Source organism: Notothenia rossii, assembly GCF_949606895.1.
Source record: "Notothenia rossii genome assembly, chromosome: 2".
Lineage (NCBI taxonomy): Eukaryota > Metazoa > Chordata > Actinopteri > Perciformes > Nototheniidae > Notothenia > Notothenia rossii.
The window spans coordinates 2367518-2380212 of record NC_136904.1 but is presented as its reverse complement, the minus strand read 5'-3'; the positions used below and the strand labels follow the sequence as shown (position 1 = coordinate 2380212).

General features: G+C 40.2%; 2 protein-coding genes across 2 annotated transcripts; one reads left to right on the top strand and one right to left on the bottom strand.

Moving 5' to 3' along the window:
* The first annotated feature begins 2403 nt into the window (after nucleotides 1–2403).
* LOC307026250 (stathmin-4-like) lies at nucleotides 2404–9299 on the top strand. The gene is made up of 7 exons (XM_079661497.1): nucleotides 2404–2455; nucleotides 4619–4680; nucleotides 4917–5003; nucleotides 5655–5863; nucleotides 6713–6919; nucleotides 7026–7043; nucleotides 7735–9299. Exons 2-7 carry the CDS (start codon nucleotides 4668–4670, stop codon nucleotides 7741–7743), a joined length of 543 nt encoding a protein of 180 aa, XP_079517623.1. The 5' UTR covers nucleotides 2404–2455; nucleotides 4619–4667; the 3' UTR covers nucleotides 7744–9299.
* A 192-nt stretch (nucleotides 9300–9491) lies between these two features.
* Nucleotides 9492–11276, bottom strand: il17a/f1 (interleukin 17a/f1). The gene is made up of 2 exons (XM_079661526.1): nucleotides 11007–11276; nucleotides 9492–10303 (listed from the first exon to the last, which is right to left on the bottom strand). Exons 1-2 carry the CDS (start codon nucleotides 11210–11212, stop codon nucleotides 10057–10059), a joined length of 453 nt encoding a protein of 150 aa, XP_079517652.1. The 5' UTR covers nucleotides 11213–11276; the 3' UTR covers nucleotides 9492–10056.
* Between the last annotated feature and the right edge of the window lie 1419 nt (nucleotides 11277–12695).

Below are 12695 nucleotides of genomic sequence, written 5' to 3'. Positions count from 1 at the left end.
AGCATGTCGTTGTGTCCCTGAGACACTTCACCCCAAATTGCTCTTGTGGATTGCCCACAGTATTGAGTATGTAAGTCGCTTTGGATAATACACGTAATATTCAAGTCCTAGAAATGTGACACCGACCTGAGGAAACTCTGATCTTTAAATAAAATGTATCAAGAAACCAGCCGCACTTTAAGTGTTTCTTATAATCAGTTTAACATTTGTGAGAATTTGAATGAACCTCGACAGACGGAAGAGTCTGGCTCTCAACCAGAGCAACAGACTGTGTGTGTGTGTGTGTGTGTGTGTGTGTGTGTGTGTGTGTGTGTGTGTGTGTGATGAGTAACGCTGGCTGTGTCAGCCTGTAATTTTAGCGTTGACATTTCCTCAGAAGCATCAAACCGGCTCCTCTGCACGAGATTCATTTAACATTTATAACTTTCTTTATGGTTTTTAAAATGTAGTCAGATAAAGGTCTCTATGTTCTGCATGCTTCTACCTGGTGTCTCCTTTGGGGTCTCGTCTGTGTTTCCTTTGGGGTCTCGTCTGTGTCTCCTTTGGGGTCTCGTCTGGGTCTCGTCTGTGTCTCCTTTGGGGTCTCGTCTGTGTCTCCTTTGGGGTCTCGTCTGTGTCTCCTTTGGGGTCTTGTCTGTGTTTCCTTTGGGGTCTCGTCTGTGTCTCCTTTGGGGTCTCGTCTGTGTTTCCTTTGGGGTCTCGTCTGTGTCTCCTTTGGGGTCTCGTCTGTGTTTCCTTTGGGGTCTCGTCTGTGTCTCCTTTGGGGTCTCGTCTGTGTTTCCTTTGGGGTCTCGTCTGTGTCTCCTTTCGGGTCTCGTCTCCTTCGGGGTCTCGTCTGTGTTTCCTTTGGGGTCTCGGTTTCAGAGAGAGAGAGAGAGGGGAGAGGAACAGCTGATCAGTAACTGTGTGGTGGGGGAAATGGATTTATTAAACAGGACATCATATATAATATGACAGACACATGGTCCTGTACTTTGTCACCAGTTCAGCCCTGAGCCTGTTTTTCAGGTCTCAGGCTCGAAAATGACATTCCCAGAACAAATGACCATATCTTCACTTCTAAAAGGGTTAAACTAATAATCTTTTTTCTCAAAGTAATGATAAACCCGTGAGTTGGATGTAGAAGAGTCAGACTCAATATAGATGTTTTTTATTTTAAAGAAAATTCAGAATGAACATGGTAAAAAACTGTAAATTAGTGTCCGTCCAAAAATTCGTTTTTACTTATAGTGAAAACTAACCTTGGATGATGGTAAGGTAGACTAAAAGCTTTAGGAATCCAAAGTACAACATATAATAAGTACCCTGTATCAGGATTGATGCAAAACAAGAGACATTTGACCTTTTTAGAGAGATTTAGAAAAAGAAACTGGAAATGGGGGTTTTACTGTTTCTCTGGAACCCATTGGTCGATTTTGGTGATTGACATCTCTTTTTAACCGTTAGAGCCAATAGAATCGAAGGGGGATCTCACCACTCACACACATGGTAAAACAAAAAGGTGGGGGCTTCGCGCACGCTGTTTTGCTCCACAGTGAAGCTGTCTCTGACTTCTCAAAACCGAAAAGCAGATTTATTTCTTATGGATTATAATAAATCATTCAAAGTGACACAGACACATTGGATTAACCTATGGATTAACTTCAGCTGTGTTTTTATCGTTTTAATGCCATTGAAGACCACTTTTGACCAGACTACGGCACAGGTGAGCCATGTTAGCGTTTTTAGCGACCTAGCCCCACATGTTTTGATGTCTGTTCTTGTTATTATCTCAGATAGTTTGTATAATTGAGTGATAATGAGGGTACCCCTCGATTCTGTGTCTCCTCACGATGTGAAACGATGGGTTGAGATGCAGCAAAGATAAATAATAACGTTTTGTGACTGAATTTCGGTGCAGTCATCTGTTAGCATTTTTCGCTCGTTGCTAATTCAGAGGATCAGCGTTAGTATCGTCGTTTTTTTATGAAAAACAAATAAAAATGATCAGTTAGATGAGTTTCTTCCCGTTACATGGATATAAAACATTCATAGTTTATTAAATGAACATGTCCTCAGACACTGTTTCCTGCAAGATGTTGCAGGAGGGCCCCGTTACCGGGGTCTCTCGGGCTTAACAGGTTGTGCTGAAAGTGCCATGTCTGCAAAAAAACAAAAAAAAAGATTTTGAAAAAAAAGAAAATATATAAAATCTAATTCTGTGAAATAAAATCAAATAAGATAAATTAAAAAATGTAGAACTCTCTTCCTCCTCCTCCTCCTCCTCCTCCTCCTCCTCCTCCTCCTCCTCCTCCTCCTCCTCCTCCTCCTCCTGCCTCTGCCCTGCTGGACCAATCACAGCGCAGCATCCCTGTCAGCCAATCAGCTGCCTGCGTGGTGATGTCATGCAGCAGAGAGGTGCTGAAGCTGAGCTGCAGATCTTCAGAGCTTCAGAGACGACCAGCATCACTGCAGGGTGAGTACACACTCTCTCACACACACTCTCTCACACACACACACACACATTTATATTCACTTACATCTCTAATATCTGCACGTTGTGATCTTTATTTCTTAAAGCCTGTGTGCGTGTTTGCAGCTCTGCAGACAGATGTCTTCAGAATGTAATTCATTCTGATTTAATGTTTCCATTTCTGTTCCTGCTGTCGTTTCTGTCTCTGTGTTTACCATCAGTTCAGTCAAAGCTGCTCGCTCTGCAGCTTACTGGCTACAATGACATCATCTCTTAGTCTCTGCACACACACACACTCACACACACACACACACACACACACACACACACACACACACACACACACACACACACACACACACACACACACACACACACACACACACACACACACACACACACACACACACACACACACACACACACGCACTCATCTCTACAATCTGCACGATTTGATCTTATTTCTCGTTATCTTTAAAGCCTCTGTGCGTGTTTGCAGCTCTGCAGACAGATGCAAGGTTTCCCTCGTCTTCAGTTTTTAATTCATCTGCAGATTCTGATTTAGTTGTAATATATATGATATTTGTGTTTGCTGCGTTTTTTTTTGTTAGACTTGTCTCTGTGTTTACCATCAGTTCAGTCAAAGCCGCTCGCTCTGCAGAGGGAGATGCGCTGACTGGCTACGATGACATCATCTCTTAGTCTCTGCACACGCACACACGCACACACACTCGCACACACGCACACATTTATATTCATGATTTCACATATATCTCATACTTACATTCACGATCTGCACGTTTCCATTATACTCTCGTTATTCTTAGAGCCTCTGTGTGTGTCTGCAGCTCCACACACAGATGCAAGACTTGCCTCTTCTTTATGAAGTCCTCTGCAGATTCTGATTCAACGTCTCTCATGTTTCTGTGTCTGCTGCTGCTGCGTCTTTCGAACCTTTTTAGTTCGATTTCCTTCTGTTTTTACCGTCTGTTTCGCTCTCGCGCTGCAGAGGGAGATGCGCTGACTGGCTACAATGACATCATCTCTTAGTCTCTGCGCGCGTACATACACACATGCACGCGCACAATATCAAGACATTATACAAACATTAGCATTCTAGCACTAATGCTATCATTTGAAGCTACATTTCAGCTCCGTACTGGTGAAAGTCTATTATGTCAAGTGTTTACAGCTCGAGAGTGTGTGTGTGTGTGTGTGTGTGTGTGTGTGTGTGTGTGTGTGTGTGTGTGTGTGTGTGTGTGTGTGTGTGTGTGTGTGTGTGTGTGTGTGTGTGTGTGTGTGTGTGTGTGTGTGTGTGTGTAAAGGCTGAATCTGCTCTGAGGTTAAACTCTGCAGCGTGATTCATTTTTCACACGTTGGAATTATTTTAATCTGCTGGAGTCACAGATCGACTCGTTACCGTGACGATGACTCAGCTCTTTGAAGCTGCCAAACACGACCTGTAAATGAGCTTAACCAGAAGCAGCTTTTTAAAGAAACTCCCCGAGGTGTGAGTCAACGTGAAGAAAGCAAGAGAGGGAACATTAACCAACATTAAGCATTAAAGATTACTTTATATTAAATACAAAAGTCAAAAAGCCAAACATGCAAACTTTAAAATATCGGATATATATTTATAGCATTGATAATCATAACAAATACAGTAACAAGGCTCAGGTGGAACAGCTTGACTAAATGATGCATTAGAAATGTAAAAAGTGCTTATCCTTTAAAGCCAAACTTATATTTAACATTATATTTTATGTTAGAAATCTGTAGCGACTTTATAGTTTATATAATATCTGGTTTTTATGTACTTTTAGTAGTAGACTAGTCCATTACAGAGTATTCTCACTCATATTGTCTATTTCTTAGATCCTCTACTAATATTCACATCTTGATATAAATCCTTTAAGATCTCGTGTTTTTCTCCCATTTTCCATTTCTTTCTTCACGTTGTTTTATGTTTTCCTCAGTTGTTTTCTTTTTATTTGTTGTTGTTGTTGTTGTGTTGTTTACGTCCTGATCCTGTGAGGGATGCCAAAGTGTGTGATTGCCTGAGAAGCGTAACTCGGGGAAAAGTAACCTGTTATAATGTGTTTGTTGTTTATTCTGGATTTATTGTCATATTAATATTAATAATGTGTTTCCTGTGTGTCTCCTCAGGAACAGACTCTACCTCACCACAGTGTCTTTGACAGGAAACAGCAGCACAATGACTCTAGCAGGTAAACATCTTATTATGATTATTATTATTTTTTTTGACAGTCTTTTTATTTGTATTATTATTTTCAAGGTAATTATTTTAAATAATGAACAGATGATTTATTATTATTTGTAATAATATTATTATTTTATTATTAATATGACAATCATCTTATTTTAAATGTATTATCATATGTATCTTGTTTGTTAATGTGACTGAAAGTGTCTCACTCTTCTTCTCTGCCTGTAATGGCTGCAGCGTACCGAGAGAAGCTGAGAGAGCTCCCCCTGGTGTCTCTCTTCTGCTCCTGCATCCTGCCCAGAATCACAGAGGACAAGAAGGAAGGTCAGTAACTCTCTTTATTATATACAAAATAATAATATATTCACACTTAAAATGACATTCCCACCTCTGATAAAGTCTTTGCTCAGGGGTGTCCAAACTTTTTTCACCGTGGGCCACATACAGAAACATATACAAAGGGCTGAGTCGTTCACTAGAGGTTTACTGCCTCATAAGTTCCGTATTAAGTTCGCAACATCAATCAAATGTAGGTCGATTATGATTAATACTTGAATATGCGTTAAGAAAAAACTGCTTACATCACAGCTTTCCATAGGGATTCATTTATTGTGCTAACAGCTCATCCTTAAAGGTGGTCAAGGTGGTTATGTAAATAAGTATTTGGACTTTTTGCTTATCAACTAAGATATGTTCGAAGATGTTTTTAACTTTATTTGACTGAAGTTGTTTGAAGAGTGGGCTTATTAACACATGAATACTACTGTGTAATATCTTTTTTCAAGAAGTACAATATCAGACAAGTACAAGTTTCATTTTTGGGCCATACTCCATTATACTTTCTGAATTTGCTGAGGGCTGATTCAAAATGGGACCCGGGCCGCATTTTGCCCCCATGCCGTAGTTTGGACACCCCTGTCTTAACTTCTCGCTGCAGGAGTCATTTATTTATGCATTTTCTATCTCTTTCTACAGCGGGCGTGGTGGACTTGAACCTGTGCAACATCCGGCACATGGAGGTGATCGAGCTGAGCAAGCGTTCGAGCGGCCAAGCCTTCGAAGTCATCCTGAAGCCGCCAACGTTTGACGGCGGCCCCGAGCTGAGAGCAACCACACCCCCCCGCCAGAAGCCCTCTCTGGAGGAGATCCAGAAGAAGCTGGACGCCGCCCAGGAGAGGAGGAAGGTGGGTGGAATAACATCACATTAGTTCTCCAACTCATTTAGTTTGACCCCTTTAAGAGTGCTTTGAGCTTAATGCTGACACGATCACAATAGCGTGTTTCCAGAAATGTATTTTTTGAGGAAACGCATTAGAAAAGTCGATGATAACTGCAAAGAATGAAAATGTGGAAAGTGTTTTTTGCGAGAGTCGATGCTATATTTGCAGAATAAGTTGTGACATTGAGGTCACATGACTGATCAGCTGTTGGTGCTGACATATATGTGCTTGTCAGCATTTATTGTTAGAGCTTTTTGTAGATGGTTAGATGTCTCCTCTGTTTACTGGAGTAGAGATTAGCCTATAGCGCCAACTACTGCGCAAACTACTCTGAGAGAAGGCCGTTTGTTCTGATGCGAAATGAAAATACCTTTGCAAGAAAGGTTGTGACATAGCAAACACATTCAACTGGTGGACAGAACAATGCACCAAACTAAAGGAGAAGGTGCCCTAGTATCGATCCCTGAGGAACCCCAGAAGTTATTTCACGCTATTACAAGTGGTAACTATCTAAGGAATACAAAATAAAAAGCAAGCAGTCCTCTTGTTTAGGTCTTTTGACCATTGATTGCCATTAAAATTAGCAACATAGAGAGCACCTTTGTCTTGCAGTATAATGAAGAGTCCAATTCAGAAAGAAGCCAATAGAAAATAAGACCATGAAGAATCTCTTCTATGTTTAGACTGTGTTTGAATGATCCGTTCTTCTGTCAGATCTGATAAAAACATGAGATTCTGTTGGAGAACCAGAACCTAAAAACAAGCAAACACAGGTATAAAACTCACATTAACCCGTCCTCTGTCGCCCTCTAGTGTCACGAGGCGGAGTTGCTGAAGCACCTGGCCGAGAGGAGGGAGCACGAGCGTGAAGTCGCTCAGAAAGCTCTGACCAAAGAGCGCCAGGAGCATCGGGCCGACGCCTATAAAGAGCAGCGGCAGATGCACCTGAACGCATCGCAGGAGCACCTGAACGCATCGCAGGAGCACCTGAACGCATCGCAGGAGAGACTGCAGGAGGAGGTGAGAGAGCAGCTGTTATCATCGGATTTCAGTCTTCCTTATTGAGATGTCTGGTGTTTTATGAATGAATGGATCACTAACGGGAGTTTCTGTTTGTGTCTTTCAGGACAAGCACAGTGTGGAGGTGAGGAGCTGGAGGAGAAAGAGGGGATTCTGGGTAGACGCACTGACACAAAACATAAAGACAGTGAAGAAGAAAATTACACGAGTCACCACCGCTACGCTAAAGGCGGCTAATGATGACGTTTACTCTCATTTAGAAAATTGTTAGCAGCGTTATGATCTCTTCAGCTTCTGTTAACCACTGAGCTTGTTTCAGGCTAACCCACAAACACATTCAAAAAAACATTGACTTTTAGACCAGGGTAAAGAAAGTGGTTAAATAATTTCCTAAAATGTACCTTTTTAGATTTGTAGTTCAATTAACAAAATGCTTAAAAACAGTATAAGGTATTTCCAAATCTGTTGACCCCCATGGAAGCTCACTATAGTTTGAAATATAGTTTTTGCTGCTGCGTTATGACTTTCTATTCATAAAAAACATTTTCTAGGCAAACTATTGGCAATGCGGACGTGATGTATTGATTGTGAGCATTATCATTACAAAAAGTACCAAATTGTCATTGATGAGTGTTGGTTTTAGGTTACGTGTGTTTCAAATTTTATATCTTAATGAGAGGCTTTGCCAACATTCACATTGAAAGTTTCTTCATTTATAATCTCAATTTGATCCCTTTTAGCCCAATTTCTCAATGTTTTGATCCAGAGAGTGTTGGATGACCATTAACGCCTCCACCCTCTTTCCTCCGCTGCAGGTGTCTTGATGGCCTGATCACAACACAAGCTGAAATCAATTTGGAAGCCATTTCCGAGGGCAGATGATCTGAGGACTGAAGAGCCGGCGCTGCTCCAACTGGAGTCTGACAGGAAGAGACTCACATAAACAGAGTCAGAGAAGAAGAAACAAGAGGAGGAGGACTGAAGGTTGGACCTCCTCTGAACAACCAGGACTCTTCTTAACGAGATAGACTCTTTAATAACGAGATAATCACTTCTCAAGGACGCTGCATCTTCATCATCAGACGGCTCACGGAGGCTTTACTGCACCGACAGTGCCAATGTGTTCATGTGTGATTGTGTACGTATCAAGGAATATTCTGGAAAGTTTGACCACACCTGAGACTTAAATTGAACCGTGACCCAAAGGAAAAGACACCGAAACAAGAAGTGAGTCCAGAAAAAAGGCAGAGAAGATTGGATATGGTGGAATCTGATATCTGGATGTACAACACCTCGGAGTGAAACAGCTCCACCTGCTGCCAAGTCTAGATCATTACAGTTATTGTGAAACAGAACCATAATAAAGAGAGTTATACTGGGCTCTTAAGTGATATCTAAGGGAATTAAAGTGAGTCAAGACGGTGTTCAAACACAGGTCCGACAAATCCAATACCAATACTGGACTTCGATTAGACCAAAGATAGTTGTGTGTCTGATACTAAGTGTCCTTGTAAAAACAATGGCGAGATAAGGATGAGGCAAAAGACCCACAAACAAGACCATCAAACTCAGATACATTTGGGCAATTGAGACCAGTCTGAGTCACAGAGATCTTTAGAGTCTGATGAGTTTGGTTAAAAACACCCCAAGAAAGCCAAAGGAGTTAAAACGCTTACAAGATCCAGACATGTCCTGGTCAAAATGTCCACGGTACAGAAACAGTTCAAATATAGATTATACCAATAAGAGTCTCACGGAGAAACCTGGTCTCCTACAAATTACGTTCTTATTCAACAAAGCAGTGCTGTCAATTATGTTTAGATGGTATTTAGCATCACAAGTATGCTTTTAACCAAACTCCCTATAAGGTGAGTGTGTGGGTCAAACCAAACACAACTCTTACCCGTGTAAAGGTTATCAAAATGTGAGCGTAATGGGAACGTGATTTTGTAGGAGATCTGGAGAGGCTGTGATTAGTCCTAGACGACCAATAAGTAAGTCACCACAAAAGAAAACACGATTAGACCTGAGTATCGATCTCCTTTCACACCTCCCAAGGTTTGTTTTATTTTCAAGTTTGTAGTTATATTATATTTCGGAATATCAAGACATTATACAAACATTAGCATTCAAGCACTAATGCTACCATTTGAAGCTACATTTCAGCTCCCTACTGGTGAAAGTCTATTATGTCAAGTGTTTACAGCTCGAGTGTGTTTGTGTGTGAGTGTGTGTGTGTGTTTGTGTGTGTGTGTGTGTGTGTGTGTGTTTCACTGGCTGTGTTAAGGAGTGATGATGATGATACTAATGACGAAGATGATAAATATTGTACAGAAATCACATTATATTTTAAATTGAATAATAAATCAATGACGCTTTACTTCGTTGTTCATCCTTTGTTTTTATTGAGTCAAATAAATACATTAACAGTAATACAAAACCTCCAATAAATACCTCAGTTAAATATTCATTTTAAATAAACTACACCGATAAATAAACATCATATACGAAACACATCCAATGATCATCTGAGAGCTTTTAAACTCCAGCTCCGGACTGTAGTTAGATTAAAGAACAAATACACATTTAAATTAGGGAAATTATGTTTTATCTGGTAATTGGTGCTAGAAATGATGAGATACTCACTACTTATTCTAAATATACAGCAAGTCCTTATCTCAACTCAATCAGAAAGTCATATTTTCTGGATGAAATTTGGTTACGCGTATTTGGACTCCAACTTCTAAATCAAAATAAGTAATATTTGTGACTTACTATCATTACTATGACTGTTATGGACTTTTATTTGAACCTTTATGTCCTTTCGTTTTTCTATTATTCTGCAGCATTTGAATCCAGGTTTGACCCTTTATGCAGACGACTCTCAGATCTACGTCTAAAAAATGACTATCTTGGGAGTTAAATAAATACATCATAAAATACGTTAATTATAAAGGAACTACAGCACGGTCACCACCGCTAAGCTAAAGGTGGCTAATGTTCTGTAAAGCTAATATATGACTCGAGCTGTAGATATAAGTTCTACCTATACAAAATAAATAATACAAAACCATAATTTAAACCGATTTAAAGTCAGAGATAAATAGAGAGGTTTTTTCCTGGTTTTCCATTCTGATTCAGTCCTGGTACTGGACGGTGGGCCGGACGCAGGTGCATCCCACGGCGAGGAGGCGGGACTCCAGCCTGTAGTGGTACCCAGTCTCTGCCCCCTTGGATTTGACGCGCCGCAGCATCATCACCTGGTGCATTATGGGTCGGGATTCCAGGTTCAAGTCCTCGACACCGTCCAAATCCAGGCAGCCGCGCAGAAGACAGCGAGCCTCGGACAGGAAGGGAGGCACGAGGGTGGCATCGTTAGTTATGCTGTGGACGGAGAGAGAGGAGGGACAACATCAGTATAAACAGCATTAAAATATATATTGATTATCTTGAAAAGGAGACTTGAACGAGAACGTGGAGTCATGTGACCGTGCTAGTTTCTTTACAGCAGGAGGGTCCAAACTTTTTCCACTGAGGGCCACATACAGAAACACATACACTCACTGCATCATAGGTTGAGTTATAATTCAGCTAAATCAATCAAATGTAGGTCAATGATGCTTTCTACTTGAATATGATTTAAGAAACATCCAAGAGGGTTTCAGTTATCCTGTTGCAGCTCATCCCTTAAATCAGCAGCATCAGATTGATTATAATAAGGGTACATTTGAAGGGTCTATTTAAAGCTTGTTATGGAAATAAAACTAAGATTAGTTAGAACATGTTCTCAGCTCTAATTGACTGAATGTCTTTGAATAGTGATACTACTGTGTAATATAGGCTCAAATATATATTTAAGAAGTACCATATAAGACAAGCACGAGTTTCAGGTAGGGGCCATACACCATTATACTTTAAGAATTAGAAATGGACAACAGGCCGTAGTTTGGATACCCCTGCTTTTTACTTCTCAGACACAGAGATTATTTTCTGACATAATTCAAAATCACATGGAGGAATCCCATTGGACGAGGGAGATGCTGCCTTCAGGGACCGACACAGAAATACGACATGTGTGTTTCCTTACTTGTAGGTCCACGGGGAGATGGAGGCGTTCTGCAGCGGCCGAACACTTCTGTAATGATTCAAGAACTTGTTGTCGATTTGCAGCGGGATCATTTCCGCCTCCGCACCATCAGAGGCCTCGGTGTGGGTCTTCGGGTGTTTTGATTGGCCGCCTGCTTTGGGCATTGCTGCTGCCTCCACCATCATCATCTTCATCATCATCATCATCGCCACCACAAAGAAAAGCTGAGAAAGAGGAGGAAAAATGTAACTTTTAACACATTTTTTTTTTTTTTTTAAATAATATGACGCAGTAAAGAGAGTCAGTGAAATGTGGCAGAGGTACAAAAAGATGACTTTAAAATACATTTTGAATCCAGACAATAATGCATAATATCATGTATCATATGTGAAGAACATGCCCCTAAAATACACACAAATACATTGAATTAAAATGATCATTAAAACCATTTTTAGTTTAACAACCAGCAAAAACAGTCGCGATGCAGATTACTGAATTTAAATTGAAATCTGCTTCTATGGAAATCACAATGATTTAAAAACTTTATACATTTTATCATTCATTTTATGGATTATTGGTCCTTTAACACGTATAATAATCTAATTTTTTATGTCTTATTTGCTTTTTAACACTTATATTAAGACGTTTATATATAATTTGAAAGTCAATCATATTTAATTCTCTTGTTTCATTTAATTATAATTATTTTTTTACACGTTCGATATAAATCAAATCAAATCAAACTTTTAAATCCAAACGTGAAGTTCAAATGAAGACGCTCTTACCGTGACTTTGGAGTTATTAGCTGAAGACATCTTGGCGTTCGGTCTCTTCTTCGTGGATATTCAGATGTGAATGTTTGATCTTCTGCACCTGATGCTTTCTGGCTTTCTCACTGAAGGTACAGGTGTTTTTCTTCTTCGCTGGTGTTCGGCCCGTATTTATCGTTGTCTGCAGTACTTCCTGTCATGATGTCACCTTCCTCTTCGGCTTCTGTTCCCCCTTTGATCCTCCTCTCTAAACCGCACATGACGAGGCCGAGCCCTCGACCCACTTTCACAACATTCTGCACCGAAAACCGCGGCATCTTTTCTGGGTCATCTTTTCCTCTTCGACACAACGCTTCAGAGATGTGCGATAAAAAACGCTTAGTAATCAGGTAACCTGGTTTGGAAACGTTCTCGGTTTTACCCATGTATTCATTATTTCGGTAATACATTTTTGTCTGTCAGTGCACAAATCGCTTTATTTATTATTGGCTATCAAAGTATTAAAAAACACTAGAGTTTTGAATGCTTAGGGTGTCGCGCACAGATAATTGCAATTCAAGGTCTTTCGATTTGACTTTACTCTCCGCCACTTATCTCACAAGTTCTGAACTGCAATTGCAAAATAGTACTTTTGATGTTTGTAGATTCAGGAACAAATGGCTCGACTTTGAGTAGGCATGTATAAATGTGAGTAAAGTTACCCAGATGATTGTAATTCTTTCTCTTTCGATTTGACTTCCGCCACTTTCGTAGATTTACGAGTGCAACGTATTCAGGCCTCGACTTAAGAATGTGAGTAAAGTTAAAGCAGAGAAGGAAGTCTCCAGGGATTTGTATTTGAAGATCTTAACATGACAAAACTTCTCTACAATCAATGTTTTTATGATTATAACTGTTCTGTTATGGCTTTAACTTGGTG